Consider the following 18,302-nt stretch of genomic DNA (forward strand, 5'->3'; position numbering starts at 1 on the left):
GTAAAGTCTTGAAGTTTGGGATACATCGATGAGAAGCTACATGCTCTGTTGGAGGAACTGTACCAAAGGAAGTGGGGGGAAGCAAGGGATCTGAGGTGATAGAAACCTGAAATTCAGGGAACATATTGCAAAGGTGGTGAAGGTAACCCAGAGAATGGCTGCAATGCTGAGAAGGATGCTGACCTGCAGAGTTAAAAGAGTTGTCATTCCATTGTATAAAGCCCTGATCAGATCACACTTGGATTATTGTCCTTAAATTTGATTCCCAGGATTTGAAGGGGATAAATTAACTGTGGAAAGAGTGCAGAGGTGGATAACAAAGATGGTATCACGACTGTATAATGTTAGTTATGAAGATTGGCTGAGGGAATGTGGACTGCAGAGTTTGGTAGATAGGAGGGGTGATATGATTGAGACTTTTAAACAGTTATGAGGTAGTTACAGGGTTGACACTGGAGAGTTATTTTATTTGGTGGAATGGGGGGATTCCACCAAATAAAATAACTCTTGACAGATTATGCAAGTTCATGACAGATTATGCAAAACTGTCATGAACTATGAGGATTAGAGCAGATGCTGTGGCCTTACAAGAAGAATTAAATAGACTGAGTAAATGAGCATGGGAGTGGGAATGCCAGTTCAGTGTTGCAAAATATAAGTTTTTAAAATTTGGTAAACAAAGATGGGATGTAGAATTTACTCTTGGTTGGGAATATATTGTTCGAGGTGGAGGAAATAAGAGATGTTGTGGTGATGGAGGATAAGGATCTAAACTTTAGAAAATACACTGCCAATACACTCTCAATTTTGGCAGTGTATTCTCTAAACTTTAGAGAATACACTGCCAAAATTAAGAGCAACACAATGAATTCTGGCAATGATGCAGAGGATCTTGACTTGTAGAAGGAATGAGATTCTGGTTCAATTGTATAATGCCTTGATTAGGCCACATGTGGAAGTCACAAAAGGATGAAGAGATGTTGAAAAGAGCCCAGAAGCTATTGACTAAGGTAGTTCTGATCTCTAGAATTTTGAATATGAAGAAAAGTTGAGAAGATACAATTTACAAAGTCTAGTGGATAGGAGGAATAGGAGTAATATGATAGATAGATATGTACAAGTAAGGGATTGTTATAGGATTAACATTGAAGAGGTTTTTCATAAAATGGTAGAAGATCGGGAGAGAACAAGAGGTCATTTCTGGAAACTGTGTAAGGAGGGTGTGAGCAAGGGAGTGAGTGAGAAGCAGGTTTTTTGAATGAGCATTGCAAATGATCATCATCTTCATCATCAAATTCCTGACATTACCCTCAAGGGTTGTGCAGGATATGATAGTACTACATGAAAGATTTACATCATTACTAACTTCCTCCAAATCAGTCTGTTACTTGTCAAGACTCCAACATTATCAGATCTTATATTTCTATCATCTAAGGCACTTTGTACCATATCAATCCACCTATATCTTGGTCTTCCTATGGGTCGTTTTCCTGCCAACCTAGTAGAGAACACTTGTTTTGCTAATCTTTCCTCACCCATTCTGTTTAGGTGACCATACCACCTGAGATTAGCTCTGCTAATGCATTCCTGGATACCGACAATGTCAAGTTCTTTCCTAATATCCTCATTTTTAATATGATATTGCCATCGATGCCATCTGTTCACGCCTCTAATCTTTCTCAGGCCTCTCATATCTGCGGTCTCTAGTCTTTGGTCAAGTGTTTTACTTCTGACCCAGCTCTCAGATCCATAAGTTAAAACAGGTTTGAAACACTGTCTTGTATACAGCTAATTTAGTGTTCTGACTAATTTCTCTCTTATTCCATATGAATTTATTCAATTGACTTCCTACCATACCAGCTTTGTTGATTCGGTTGTCTATTTCCAAATTCAATTTACCATCTTCACTAAAAATCGTACCTAAGAAGCTGAAATGTTTTACTTGTTTCACAGGTTCTCCGTTCATAACGCAGTTGACATTTTCAACGATTCTGCCTATGTTCATTGTCTTTGTCTTTTTATTGCTGACCTTCATTCCATATCTATTACAACAGTTATTCAATTTACTCAGGGAATCTTGCAGACTTGTAGAGGATTTACATAAAGCAAAGAGCTGACATTAACATCTCCAATTTTGATATCATGTTTAATACCATTTTCCTTCATAATGTGATCCATATACATAATGAATAACAGAGGGGATAACATACATCCTTGTCTTACACCAGATTTAACATTAAACCATCTTCCTGTACTTCCTTCAATTCTAACTGCTGACTTACAACTCAAATAAAGACTAAGTATTGCTTGATATAATGCCACATTGACACCAAATAACTGTAGTGTATTGAATAGCTTCTCTCTTGGCACCTTGTCATATGCTTTTTCCAAATCGACAAAACTTAAATACAGATCTTTGTTATATTCCCATGCTTTCTCGACTATTTGTCATAAAGTGAAAATCTGATCCTGACAGCCTCTGTTTTGCCTGAATCCAGCTTGTTCTTCACCCAGCTTTTCTTCCACAATTCTTCTCAGTCGTTTTTCAGGTATACTTGCATAGATCTTGCCAGGAACACTTAGTAGGGAAATACCGCTGTAATTCTCACATTCAGTTTTATTTCCCTTTTTATATATGGGTACTATGAGAGCTCTACTCCAATCATTGGGAATTTGTCCCTCTGTCCAGGCCTTCTGAACTATGCAGTGCAGCCACTGTAAAACTTTTATACCACCATACTTCAGCATTTCGATATCGGTCGAATATCATCTACTCCTGCTGCCTTTCCATATTTCAGGCCTTTGATGGCTTTTTCTACTTCAAGTATGGATATGTATTCCTGATTGCATGCCTGGTCAGTGTTTTTTACCACTGTGCTGTCATCACTGCTTGTTTCATTTAGCAGTTTTTCAAAGTAATTACTCCATACCTCAAGGATATCTTTTTCTCCCGTTTTCATGTCACCTTTATCATCTCTAACTCCTTTTACAGCACTCTTTCCTTTATTTCTAAGCTTCAACAATCTCCAGAATATTTTGCCACCTTCTTGTTATTTATTTTCTATATTCTTACCAAAGTCCTCCCGTGACGTTTGTTTAGGCTAGTTGTACACAGTGTTTAGCTTTCTTACATTTGTCTCTGTATTCTCTAAGAGCACAAGCTGACTTATTTGCCAGGAACTTTTGATATGCTTTCTTCTTTTCCTTCACTGCCCCTTTAACTTCCTGTGTCCACCATGTAGTTCTGATTTTTCTAACCTTGCAGATAACCTCATCACATGCCTCTCTGGCTGAATCAATCAGCCAGAGAGGCATGTGGTGAGGTTATTATTTCAGGTTATTGATTCAGCTCTCTGGCTGAATCAATCAGCCAGAGAGCTGAATCAAGGCTTGCCACTGAATCTCCAAGGTTTGGTTGCTGTTCACAAACGCTTTCATTTTTTCTTCAATAATCTTTGTGTATTTTAGTCTGCATTGCACATCTGAGAGCTGCTCAACTTTTATTCGCTTTAAAAGTTTCTTACATGTTATTCTTTTCAATATGATATATGCAAATGATTGGACACCAAATTCTCATTGTCTGTGAATTTGGTGTCTGTGGAGATTACGGCGTGATATGATAAACTGTGTATGACAAAGGGATTTCCTAGATGAGTCTTTGACTCCATGTGGTCTTAGGATAATAATAATAATAGCCCTGTGTATCTGCCACAATGCTGCGAAGGTTATTGATCAACAGAGATAAAAGAATGGCAATTTCATTGTATAAATCCCTGATCCAACCTCATCTAGATTATTGTGCTCAGATCTGGTCTGGTAAGACTGGGTGGTCACAAATTCATTGTGAGCATAGTAAGGATACAAATTCATCAGTAGATTATGTGATAATAAGATATTTCTTAGGTAAATAAGAAATAGTAAGGGGATTTTTTAGACTTCAAGAACGACTCTGGCTAAGTTAACAGTAACAGTATAATATAAACTTAACAACCCTAATTCATTCATTGTACAAAAGATTTATTGAATATATTAATTTACTTAATTAACTTTGCCCTTATAAAGAACATCAGATTTATGAAGTTGATCATTTAACTTTAAGCAGCATTCATTTGGCAACTTTTAATTTCAGACAATAGTTAAAAGATTACTTCTCAGCCTAAACTTCTTACTTAGATTTTAGTTCACAACTCTTCCATCTGAACAATGTAAATTAACACACACACAAGCTCATTGAGAGATCTTCACTGAACTATAATTGGTGTTAGAGGGAGGAAGTATACTTCCTTAGTAAGAATTTCCAGTCACGCATAAACAGTTTCTTAGTATTCTGTAATTTCAGATAAGCTTCTTTCCTATTCAAGGACATTACTTTGTTATTGTAACTTAAGGCTATTCACCATAACATTTCAATCTCAACTGATGTCTGTTCTGATGATTATTTATCATCCTTTAGAATTATAACTGACTTTTTGTTATCCTCAGGTCTACCAACAAGTTACTTTATGACAGTGAATCACTTTCTCCCTATGGTCAATCCCAGAGACCTCTACTTTCTTATTAATTGACAAGTCTAATCTTCCTTTTTTTTTTATTCTTCTTCTCAAGGATTAGACATTTGTCTGTTCCAACTTTACAGGTCTTCCCATCTTGCAGCTGGTCTTCCTCTCTTCTCTCCCACCCCCTTCCTTTTGGTCTATATTTATCCACTTCTTTTGGTAGCCAATATCTTTTCATTTCTCTTTATATTCCTTGATCTTTTTGTTTAAGTTGGAAATATCTAGCTCTCTTCTGATGTCTTGATTTATTATATGGTCCAATTTTGTGCGTCCTTTAGCTACTCTTAAAAATCTCAAATCTGCAGCTTATATTTTACTTTCATCTTTCTTTTTAACAGTCCGTATTTTTGAACCATCTTATTTCTTTTATTCTATGTCTTTTTATTGTTGCACAGATTTTATGAAATTTTCTTATTTTTTTCATCTATATCTTTATCTTTTAGATATTAATATAATTAACGGCTATTTTAGCCTGTTTTTGTTTAGGAGTGTCCCTTATATTTAATACATTGGCTAACATAACTCAAAAGGGGTGTATATATATATTTTAGGGCATTATGGGCGAGTGTAGAAGGCAATTATGGCAGAATAAAAAGTGTGGAAAAATTATGACATACCTTGATTTTGGTTTAAAGATGCCTTCTAAAACCAAGCTCTTGTTGAAAGGGGGGGGGGAAGAGAGGGAAAGAACATGGGGATGTACCTGAGACACGGGTAATAAGTTTGGGAACTTGGGTTACTATTAATAATATATATATAAATATATATATATATATATTATTAATAGTAAATATATATATATATATATTATTAATAGTAAATATATATATATATTATTAATAGTAACCCGGGTTCCCAAACTTATTTCCGTGTCTCAGGTACATCCCCATGTTCTTTCCTTCTCTTCCCTCCCCCCTTTCAACAAGAGCTTGGTTTTAGAAGGCATCTTTAAACCAAAATCAAGGTATGTACATAATTTTTCCACATTTTTTATTCTGCCATAATTGCCTTCTACACTCGCCCATAATGCCCTAAAATATATATATACCCCTTTTGAGTTATGTTAGCCAATGTATTAAATATAAGGGACACTCCTAAACAAAAACAGGCTAAAATAGCCATTAATTATATTAATAGTGTTTTAGAGAAGTAGCATGGGAATTTCCCAGAAATTATACTTAATCTTTTAGATATTTATTATGCAGCCTAAATAATTAAACTGTGTCACCTGTTCTTGATCTAACATGATCTCAAGCTTTAAATGCCATGACTTGTTTTCTTTTGTGAATTTTTTAAATTATATTGTTGCCTTGTTTTGTTTAATTCATAAACTCAGTTTCGAAGATTTTGAAAGTTTATTTTTCACTTGGTTCTTACCCCAGTCCTGAAGATATTTTCAGGTGCAAACTTTGTTTGCTCACACTTGGATAAAGGATTAAACTAAATTTATAATAGTCTAACCAAGTGAAAAATAAACTTTCAACATCTTTCTCTAAATCCAGAGTAATTTAATAAAAAGGTGGCACACCTTTTGGCAACTCCTATAGGTAAAGATGACCTCGCCATTGCTTCTGCCTGGTATCTCCACTTCTGGGCCTGGCTCCCATTGAAGAGACCTCAATAAAGGTTGAAACTAGTCTGGGTAGTGGCCCTTCCCTTAATGCATAACATTATACATATCTGCAAGGAGATGTGTTTTGCATTATGGGAGATACTGAAATAGGAGTGATGTTAGCTTGGTCCACCTTTGCTACGAGTTGCCCAGTGTTGTACTATCTTACCCCCAGTCCTGAAGATATTTTCAGGCGCAAAGTTTGTTTGCTCACACTTGGATAAAGGATTAAACTAAATTCAGTTTTGAAGATTATTTTCATCTTCTAATATAATCTGATCATCTGCATGCAGATTTCTATTGATAACAGTGTTCTAGTTAACTGGATACATATTATTCTTTTCCATATTTTAATAATCTGATCGATATATATATATATATATATTGAATACAGTTGGAGATTAGCTACATCCCTGTCTAATCTAATACCTTGATTAATTTCAATCTCTTCTGTTAATTTTTTTACCTAACTGTATTTTTATATCTTTATATAAACTTTGTATAGCTTGTACAAAATGTAATGAATATCCTTGTTTTTTTTTTCATTATACTCCATAATTTTTCTCTGCATATTTTATCAAAAGCTTTCTTATAATCTGTAAAGGCCAGATGAGTCTCTAAATTAAATTCTGATCACTTTTTTAATAATTTGTTCTAAAACATAAAGGTCTATACACAATCTTCCAGGTCTGAAACCATTTTGTTCTTCTGATAGTAGATTGTTTGCAATATTTCTAAGTCTTTTATTCAGAATTTTATAGTAAATTTTGAAAAATTTTACTGTAAATTATAGAGGAATAAGTTTATTTAATAAACTTATGCCTCTATAATTTCCACAATCATTTCTATCTCCTTTCTTAAATATAGATATCACCTTAACTTTTGCCACTATTCCAACAGTTATTTATTAATTTTAAGAATCTTTGATGTAAATATTTGCCACCATATTTCCAAAGCTCTGTATTTATGCCATCTAATCCAGTTTATTTTCTATTTTTTGATTATTGAAGATTTTAGTTCTGTATCAGTACTGATTTCTTCATCATTATTTTCTGTTAATAAATTTGTGTCACACCATAAATTCTCATAATGTTCTATCCATTGTTTCTCTTGTATTATGTTGATTTGTGTTGTATCTCTTTCTTCACTGTTTCATTTCTTTAATATTTTGTAGCCTATGTCTTGTCCTGTGCTCCATGTATATCTTCTTCTGTTTTATTAATAAATCTGTTCCAAGAATCTTACTGAGTTTTTTATACTATTGTTTTAGATATATTTCTTTTGTTTTTGTTTATTTCTTCTTTTACCTTTGTATGTTTTTGAAGGAATGATTTTATGATTGAATGATTTCAGGCCTTCATGGAATCATAAGACCCATCACAAAAGGCCCATCCTAGAAAACACAAAGACTGTCGTACCACTCCTTGAATCCGAATTGAAAGTTTATAAATTAAACTAAATTTATTATACTCCTTGAATCCATTGATTATTCATGCTGTCACCAATCACCATCTTGCTCATTACTTCCTTTTGCAACTTCCAGGTGGATAGTCCCTTGTCCTTGCTCCTTCCCCTTGTTCCACCAAATGAAAGAACTCCCCAGTGTCAACCCTGTAACTACCTCTCAACAGTTTAAATGTCTCAATGATATCATCTCTCCTTCTTCTATCTGCGAAATTTTGCAGTCCACATTCCTCAGTCTATCCTCATAACTAACATTGTACAGTCCTGATACCATTTTTGTTATCTGCCTATGCACTTTTTCCACAGTTAATTTATTCCCTTCAAATCCTGGGGACCAAATTTGAGCACAGTAGTCCAGGTGTGGTCTGATCAGGGCTTTATACAATGAAATGACTATTTTATCTCTGCAGGTTAGCATCCTTCTCAGCACTGCAGCAATCCTCTGGGTTACCTTCACCATCTTTTGAATTTGTTCTCTGAATTTCAGGTTTCTATCAGTCAGCACCCTCAGATCCCTTGCCTCGCCCACTTCCTCTAGTACAGTTTCTCCAACAGAGTATGGAGCCTACCATCGATGTATCCCAAACTTCAAGACTTTACATTATAGTTGTTGAGAGCTGCAGCTTTGAGAAGCTTTTCCTCAAATCAGCTGCAGCTCTCACCAACTGGTTGGCCGAGTAGTTAGCATATCTGCTCTCTAGCCAAAAGGCTGCAAGCTCAAATCCCGCCATGGGTATTAAGATCATAAGCATTACGATCTCCTGCTATTAATATGGTCATTTTTATTACATTTATTTAACTGCTTTTGTATAGTTCCTCATAAAGTTGTTCAGAGTCCTCTTTTCTACCTTCTTCAGGGACATATACTCTTATGATTATGTAAGTAGCTTCTATTTGTTTTTAATTTAACTGTTATAATTGAATTGTTTACAAAATTGTACACTCATATTCTATTTTCCCTTTATTATTGATTAAAATGGTCATTCCATTAGAAGCCCTGATATGGTGGCCCACTCCACTATATAACACAGTAAAACTATCTATATCTATTGCTCCCTTTAGTTTCTCTTTTGTTTCTATTATCATGGCTATATTAATATTTTTAGTTTTTATTATTTTGCTGATTCTAATTTCTTTGTCATTATACTTCTTACTTGGCTACTTTTAAAATGTCTGAGATTCCCAATCTTTTACCTTTATCCTTTCCTGGTCATAATCCATTGTTTCTGTTCAATGAATTTTCTAGTTGAAGCGTCTGAGTTATAGAGATTTTTTTATTTAGTAAGGTAACTAGCCTTACATAAAACCCCATACATGGAGGACCAGGGTATCTCTCTTAGTCTGGCACCTACCTCTTGACCTGTCCAGTTAGGGAGGCCATCCTATTATCTTATCTACTGCTGGAATAGCTCTTGAGGTCATTAGTGCATGCAAGCCTCCTTACTGCTTCAAGGTGGAGATACCATTAAGGAAGTAATCTTCCTTCATTTCAACAAATTCCTTACATTTTCTCTTTTTTCAGAAGACTGAGGCTCATCTGTTGTCATTATGACTGTTGTTACTGTTGTTCTTCAGTTACACAATTGCAGATGTGCAACACTACAACTATATCAATAATTTGCATGACAACACATGCTATGAATCAGAGATGACATTTATTCTTATTTCTTTTACATTTTTACATTTGTGAGAGTTTAGTTGTAGCAAAATTTTTATTGTGTAATGTTGCATAGGCTTCTGGAGAGAGGATACATTAGAAATATTTTTTATTTCTCCTGATAATGTGAAATGCAAAAATTTTCATGAAACTAATAGAGTAGTCAATAAATTAAATTATTCCATCTGTTTCTTTCATGTGGAAGAATACTGGCTAAACCATTTTAATTTTATTGTGTAATACTGAATTCTTACATGGACACTGGGATTTGAAGGGATAAATTAACTTTAAAGAGGGTACAGAGATGGATAACAAAAATAATATCAGGAGACTCTACAATGTTAGTTATGAGGATTGCCTTCAAACTGCATTTCAATAGATAGAAGATGAAGAGTAATATGATTGAGACATTTAAACTGTCGAGAGGTAGTTACAGGACTGACACTGGCAAGATCTTTTGTATGAAGTGATACTGCTGGACATTGCTGAGGCCTTTGACAGGATACCACATGTACTTCTAATCAGTAAACTGCAGCACATGGGGATGGATATGGGGTTGGTGAGATGGATAGGAGGGTGGTTGATGGAGAGATATCAGAGAGTAGTTTATTCAGGAATAGAGTCCAAAAAAAGGCCTGTAACTAATAGAATGGCACAGCTGGACCACTGCTATTTAATTTGTTCATTAATGATATAGGAAAAGATCTGAGAGGAACTGTTCATTTATTTGCCCGATGATGCAAAGTTATGATGTCAAAATTTTGCAGGATGATTTGGACAGATTGGAAGACTGGACTAAGGAGAATGGATGTCAGTTTAATGTGGCAAAGTGTAAGGTTTGCCACATTAAACTGGGATGAAAAGATTAGCAGCAGTATACCAGATTGGTGGAACTGTACTCTAGGAAATTGATGAAGCCCGAGATTTGGGAGTGTTGGTGGATAGGGAGTTGAAGTTTAGGGGGACACATAGCAAAAGTGGCTAAATCAGATCACCTGATTACTGAAGAATACTTTGACAAGCAGGTTACTGTTCCTCTTTATCGAGCATTGATAAGACATCATCTTGACTACTGTACCCAAATCTGGGCACTAGAGTTTCTTCTTGATGGGGAGGAGGTAGAGAGGATCCAGAGGTGAGTGACCATGATGGTAGCTGGTGTATGGAATGAACCTTACAAGAACAGGTTGAAGATCTGTGGATTACAGAAATTGGTAGATAGGTGGAAAAGGGGTGATATGATTGAGACATTCAAATTACTGAGGGGTTTTTACAAGATTAATTTGGAGGAAATCTTTCACAACAGGTGTGGTGGTGGTGGTGGGAGAACTAGGGGCCATCCATGGAAACTGAGCAAGGGTGTTAGAACTAGGTTTTTTTACTTGGAGAGTGGTGAATGAGTGGAATAAGCTGCCAGAGTCTGTTGTGGGTGCCATGACTGTGAATGAGTTCAAAGCAAAGTATGATAGATATTGTGCGAATGCTGAATAGTTCTTGACATGTTGTTTAGGGCCTCCCTTGATGAGGGAAGCCCTAAAGGACTCCTTGGAGTTTCCCGTAATAATAATAATGATTAAACAAGGTGGAGGGGGGGGGCAATGGGGAGGGCTATCTCTGGAAGTTGCAAATGGAATTGATGAAAAAGAGGGTGAGAAAGGGATTTGTTTGCATGGAGGGTGGATTAGAATGCATTGGCTGATTGGGTGGTAAGAGCATGAATGTTGAATGAGTTTATGAAGTGGTGGCCTCTGATTGGCCTCCCACGATGAGTCATGTGACTTCCTGAGGGTCCTGTATAATTATAATTAATAATAATTAAATATACTATCCCTCATAATGTGATCAATATAGCTGATGAGCAATGATGGAGATAGTATGCACTCTTATTTGTCATCAGATTTTGCATCAAACTGCATTCCAGTACTTCCTTCAATTCAAACAGCTGACTTACAACTAAGTGCATGACGTTAGAACTTAACCTGCACTAATCTGTATAATGTCTCATTACATCTGCAAAATTTAAATGCAGATTCCCTTTATATTTCCATGTTGTTTTCAACTAACTATCTTCAAGTGAAAATCTTGAAGATAATCTGGCAACCTTATTTGGCCTGAATCCAGCTTGTTTTCTTCATCCACATTTCTCTTTCAGCTTTCTTAATTCTTTCTCATGAATACTTGCATAAATCTTACCTAGGAATTCCTTTGTAATTCTTACATTGTTCTATTTTTTTTTTCTTTTTATAGATAGGTACTATGGTACTATAGCTTAACTTGAATTGCCTAGAATTTGACTTTCTGACAAGATTTACATGTATGCATATAACCACCATAAAACTCTTGTACTTCTATACCGGAGCATTTCCTGTCAAATATCATCCAATTAGCCTTTTCATGTTTCAGTTTCTGATGTCTTTTTCTAATCTACCTGAAAATTCATATAAAGACTTATGGACTGATTTGCCGAAACTGTATTTATGTAATCTTGAGATAAAATATTAAGATTAGATTAATTTAATATTAAATATTTTTTTTTAAAAATGCATTGTAAATACTCTTTACATCTCTTTTTCTGAATTAAGACTTTCTTAAATGAATAGGATATAGCTGCCTTAAATGGTGAACCTGGAAGAGGTAATAAGTTATCAGATAAAGATTATAAATATTGGCGGCAGCTAGCACAAGATTTTAATACCAAAAAAAAGGAAGAAGATGAAGAAAAGAATCTTCTCAAGAAACAAACTGAAGTGTAAGTTCCTTGCAATATTACAAATAGTTTTGAAACAGAAATAAATATTAATCCCTCAAACTCTCCAAGACATTTATAAGTCACACACCTTAAGATGTAAGAATATTGATTTCAAGTCTTCTTCAAAATTAATGATATTTTTGAAATTAATGGAGCATTTGATGCTCGGTTGGTATAGACAAACCCTTTGGTTGGAAAGGCCTGGATTCAAATGCTGTCAAAGAACCTTTATCAGGACTTTTTAGTTAGAAGTGAATTGATCAGTTTCATATGAATTTAGCAGGGTTTTTCATCCTGCAAAATAGGTAAACCAGCCAGAACAGATGCAATTTACAGCCATAGCGCACAATGCAAATAGAATTACCTATCCTGTCATGTCAGCCTGGTTGGCCAAGTGGTTAACTTATCCGCTCTCCAGCCAAAGGTTCTGGGGTTCAAATCCTGCTGTGGGCATAGATGTTTGTGATTGTCTCTGAAAATACTAGTGGTGGTAGTGGGCAGTAGATGGCGGTGGTGTAGGTAAGGTGGTTCGTTGTGATTGAGTGGTGGAGATGGAGAGAGTTGTGGAGTAGGTGTCCTCCCTCAACGAGTCCTTGGAGGTGTCACATAATAATAATTATACTAACATTGTCAGGTTTCTAAGAAGCAAGTTACATACTTGGCCATGACAGGCCATTGAGCCTACCATGAGAAGGAAGATGAGATGAGAAATTATACATGTAAATACAAGATGACCAAATGACTCACCTCTGATTGAAAACGGCCTGTGTAAGTTTTTCATGTCATGAAGAGAATTGAACCCTATTTTTTTCCAAAGGGTAATAATTGATTTTCATTATTTTCTCACAGATTATATACATCCATTGCTATATTCCCCTTCTCACTTCACATATATATCAGCTGTTCTCTCTATTTTGGAATATATGTTTTGTATGGTTGCTGAATTATATTATAGCAGGGATGGCCAAGTTTCCTAGGCTCAAGAGCCACATAGGACATTTTACAGATGTTCTCAAGTCACAAGATATTTTCAAAAAAATTTAATTAAAAATAATTAAGTGTAAATATAGACTTCATAGAACAAAATAGAATATCCAGAATAATATATGATTAAATATAAAAATATAGACATATAAATGCATTACACTCGATGGACATTAGAGATAGGGGATGGAAAGTTGACACTGATCTCTCCCCCCCATGCAGAGTGAAATATACCCAGAACTGAAAGCAGATGGTAAATAGGCAGATATTGGGGCTTCCCAACAGTGTATCACAATTGACAAACATTAGTAAATATGACGATCTTAGCAACCTTGATCATGGACGTAGAATGACCCATCTGTCTTATTGGCATAAGATGAGTCATTCTATTGCCCAACTGGTAAGACCCCTAGAGTTTACCAGGTTTACTAGGGCAAGGGTCTACCATGAGTATACCATCAATGGACGTATCAGTGCCCAGCAACAAGCGGTAGCCAATGACATGGCATTGATGACCATAGTCGACATAGGCTGTCCAGGCTCATACAGACCAACACAGGGCAACAGTAGCACAAATCACATCTATTTTCAATGTCAGAGGTCCAAGCAGCATCAGCGAGCAAACGGTATGGCTTACCCTGCATGTCATGGGCTACAGGAGCTGACACCCTAATTGTCTACCACTGTTGACAGCTCAATATTTGGGCACTGCACCTCGCCTAGTGTTGGGACCATCAAAACTAGACCTCTGCAGAGACCAGAGTCATATGATCTGTTGAATCCTGTTATCAGTTGTTTTGAGCTGACAGGAGTGTGTGGGATCGACAGATGAGGCCATGGCCCTCATCATGCCAGTTTGGCTTTGTTCAAGAAGGCAGTGACTCTGTGAGGGTTTGGGGGAGCCTTCTCATGTGACACATTAGGTCCCTCAGTGTGTCTGGAGAGGTTTTTAAACACTGTGAGCTACAAGAATGTGCTGGCTAATCACCTACACATTTTCATGGCCTTTGCACATCCTTCAGCCAATGATCTGTTTCAGCAGGACAGTGCACCACCCAGGCATTGCTCGAGGAACACTCATCTGAGTTTGGGACCATCCGGTGGCCCCCAAGGTCCCCAGATTAAAATCTGATTGAATCTCTCTAGGATGCCATAGAGTGAGACATCAGATCCATATATTTTGACCAGCATCTAAGGCACAGTTGCGGACAATGCTGCAACAGGCATGACTAGAATTACCTTTGGCAGCTCTTTGGTATCTGGTGGATTCAATGCCTCGGAGAGTACAAGCTGTTATTTATGCTAGAGGAGGACCAACTCACTATTAAGTAGGTATCTATAATGTTTTGTCCATTGAGTGTATTTATATGTCTGTGAAAAATATGATCTATGTATTATGAATAGTTGTCTTTTATGATAAATACAGTAAAAGCCAAAATCTCAACAGCCACAGCTAATAACCTTTCGAGCTGGGATTTGGCCACTGCTGATATATGGTACTGAGACTCATAACAGGATGCATGTTGTGACAACAACCACACATTACAAATAACCATCATAGTTTGCTTATAGCAAAAAATGTATACATGCAGTTTTGATGATATGGGAATGAAGCTTCTTGCTACCATAGCAATTGATTTTTACTGCAGAAAATTACATAGATTTTTCAGGTTTCAATTTCAACAGTATTATAAAGTACAATTTGCTGATCATGTTTTGTGAATTTAAATTTTTAATATGTTCTATCAGTAATGAAACCCATTTTTTTTTCTTTGCTCTTATAATAATAATGCAAAATATTTAAATTGATACAAGCCCTTAATGTTGACATAATAATTTTCATATACGTTTAGTCCACCTATTGAAATGTAATATATATAATATAGATTTTTTTTTTTTTTTTGCCAAATACAAAGAAATCTTATATCTTTAGCCAAAATTGTTGAATAAACAAAATTTGCACATTTGGATAAGAATTAGTGAATTATGTTTTAACATTTTTTTAAATCTAAACAAATAATAAGGGTGTCTGAAGTCAGTTATATTTGCAAAATACCATCACATTAGCACAATATGAGTTGAATTAATTAAACACATTACTGCTTTCTTAGCCAGTTGTTCAGCTTGTTCAAAATGATAGTACTGTTTTATTGATTAAAAAAAAAGCTTTATTTATTAACCTATAAGTTTTCAGTCATCATTCTAAACTTCATTGCTAACATGTTTTTTTTTTTTATTTACCAGTATTATGAATATAACTGAGGATGTAGATTACCAAAAGAGAGTTCTGCGACAGCTGAAGGGAAGACTACGAGAAATAGAAAGCATGATAGGTCACTCTCAAGTGTATCTAGAAAATATAAAGCATCTTGCTGAGAAAACTGCTGTAGGTTAGAATTAATTTCTTATTATTGTTACTTTACAACTTGCAGAGTTGTAATGGACAACTAATTAATAAAGATTACTTGCAGATGAAGTTTATATTTTCCGAAATAAATTTATTATTTATTAAATATTTGCTATTAAATAAATTTATTAGCAAAGTTTAACACGTTCACTGCCACACTCCTTGGGCATAGTTTGTTTGTTACCGCACGCCAAGCACTTTCACTGCTACAAGGTCAGTACGAGTTATCTCGTAGGTGGCTTATCAGACAGAATTTTGTTTCATAAGCTAACTACGAGTAATCTTGTATCCCCCCCACACACACACACACTCACACCTATGTCTTACATGCGCTGACGACTGTGTAACTTGAGTTCAGAGTCAGTGACATTCAGCATTCAGTGCAGTAAGGTTTATTGCATCTAGTCTTACAATTATTTATAATTATCTAAATAAAAACCTTCAATTACGCCATGGCCAGTAAAAGAAAACTAATTGATGAAGAATTAGAAGCTTATGTTAATATGAGTGATGATGAATGGAATGAATTATTTGGTTCCAATTCTGAAGATGATTATAATCCTACAGACAACTCTAGCAATGACTCGGATGATGATATATCGTATATAAATATATGTATACGTTGAAAAAACTTCAAAAAATTGTTTTATTTGCATTAATAAATACACAGTTTATGCAACAGTACCTCTTATAATATATATACTTTTGCTGAAATTATTTTCCTTCTACCAAGCCCCCAGATGTGCTCTCCGCTTTATTCACAAGCCAAGGGTCCAAATTAACGTGCTTACTATATACGGGTTAACTCGTGTTTGGCATAAGAGGTTGGTAATTGACATACGAGTATATTTGTAGTTGGCTGTGAGGCTCATGTACCAACTACAAGTATACTTGTAGTTGGTATATGAGCAGCGAACGTGTTAATAAATAAATTTGTTTTAGTTGTTCAGCAAAGATGGAAGAGTAGTAACTTGGTTGCCTGAAATATGTAAATTATACTCGTATACAAAAAAAAAAAAAAAAAAAAAAGAATGATTATGGTAGGATGGCATTGATTGGAGAAAATGGTATAAGGACAACTATTGCAGAGAATATAGTTGAGATATATACATGAGGGTGGTCTGAAAAGTTCTCAGCCTAAAAATGAAAATAACGAATTTATAATTTCAAAATTATTTTTATTTTTCAACATAATCTCCCTTAAGACTAATACATTTATTCCAGTGATGCTCTAGCGCCACTCCCTGTAGTGGTTCTCAGTAAGATCTGCAAAATACCTCTCTACAGCTATAAAGCTCTTTAATGTTATATGATTAACATTGAAGAGGTTTTTCAAAAAAATGGTGAGAGATTGAGGAGAACAAGATGTCATCACTGAAAACTGTATAAGGAGGGTGTGAGTAAGGAAGTGAGATGCAGGTTGATAGTCAGACGGAAGTGAATGGATTTGGATATTAGATTAGTGCATTGGATTGTAGACTGGCTATCTGATAGATGTCAGCAAGTTGTGTAGGAGCAATATCCCAGAAGAGGAAAGTCACTAGCGGTGTGCCTCAGGGATCTGTTTTAAGGCCATTGCTGTCTAACGTGTGTGTGTTACTGATATTGAGAAAGACTTGAATTGCAATATTCAATTGTTTGCAGATGATACAAAGTTGGGATGGATTATGGGGAATAGAACAGATATTGTGGAATTGCAAGAAGACTTGAATAGGCTGAGTGAATGGGCACAGGACTGCAGGATGCCAGTTCAATGTTGTGAAATGTAAGGTTTTAAAATTTGGAAAACAAATATAGGATTTAAAATTTACTCTTGGTGGATATACATTGTTGGAGATGGAAGAAATAAGAGATCTTGGGATGATGGTGGAGAAGGATCTAAAATTTAGAGGACACATTACCAAATTATGAGGATAATGCAATGAATTCTGGCAATAATGTGGAGAGCACTGACTTGTAGAAGTAAGGATATATTCTGGTTCCATTGCATGAAGGCCTTGATTAGGCTGCATATGGACTACAGTGCACATATTTGGTCACCTGGTTTTTAAAAGGATGAAGAGATGTTGAAAAAGGTCCAGAGGCAATAAGCTTCTTATCTCTGGAATGTTGAATATGTAGAAAGGTTGAGAAGATGCAATTTACAGAATCTAGTAGATAGAAGGAAGAGGAGGTGATATGATAGAGATGTGCAAGTTGGTAAGGAGTTGTTATATGATTAACATTGAAGAGGTTTTTCAAAAAATGGTGAGAGATTGGGGGAGAACAAGAGGTCATCTCTAAAAGCTGTATAAGGAGGGTGTGAGCAAGGGAGTGAGATGCAGGTTGTTTGCATGGAGAGTTGTGAATGATTGGAATTCATTGCTTGAGATTATGGTGTCTGCAGAAAATTTGAATGTGTTTAAGGAATGGTATGATGAGTTGTGTTTATGACAAAGGACTTTCTAGATTAGTCTTTGACTTCAAGGGGTCTTAAGATAATAATAATGTGACTAACAAATGTTTCATTATCCTTTCATTTTTATAGAAAACACACATATGGAAAGGTATTTACACCGCCACCACCACCCAGTCCAACAGAATGACACACTTGGAGCTAGACACACATGGAACTAGGTCTGTTTTCAAATGACGCAATCCTTAAAACTGAACTCGGGTAACTTCACTACACTTTGTTAGCCAATGGCTACAACTCATAAAATAGATGAAATACTGTAACCAGTTCCCATGCCTCTGTTCAAAAAAATACGTAAAGTTCTTCAAAAATATAATCTATGCCACTTTCAAACTACTCATTCAGCTGACTATTTTCATTCTCTTAAGAATCAACTTCATCCTCTTTACAGGAATTCACTCAGCTGTGTGCTTCTTAC

At 35.5% G+C, this 18,302-nt stretch overlaps 1 protein-coding gene across 1 annotated transcript in view; it reads left to right on the forward strand.

The window, feature by feature from the left end:
* LOC150104082 (transient receptor potential cation channel subfamily M member-like 2) overlaps window positions 1-18,302 on the forward strand; it is a 580,140-nt gene that overhangs the window by 467,545 nt on the left and 94,293 nt on the right. The window contains exons 22-23 of the mRNA XM_090396744.1: window positions 11,890-12,038; window positions 15,267-15,412. Coding sequence (XP_090252870.1) covers window positions 11,890-12,038; window positions 15,267-15,412 — 295 coding nt within the window. The remainder of the gene's footprint in view (window positions 1-11,889; window positions 12,039-15,266; window positions 15,413-18,302) is intronic.

Source organism: Typopeltis vanoorti, chromosome 8 (genome assembly GCF_054136105.1).
Source record: "Typopeltis vanoorti isolate ZY-2024b chromosome 8, IOZ_Tvanoo_1.0, whole genome shotgun sequence".
Classification (NCBI taxonomy): domain Eukaryota; kingdom Metazoa; phylum Arthropoda; class Arachnida; order Uropygi; family Thelyphonidae; genus Typopeltis; species Typopeltis vanoorti.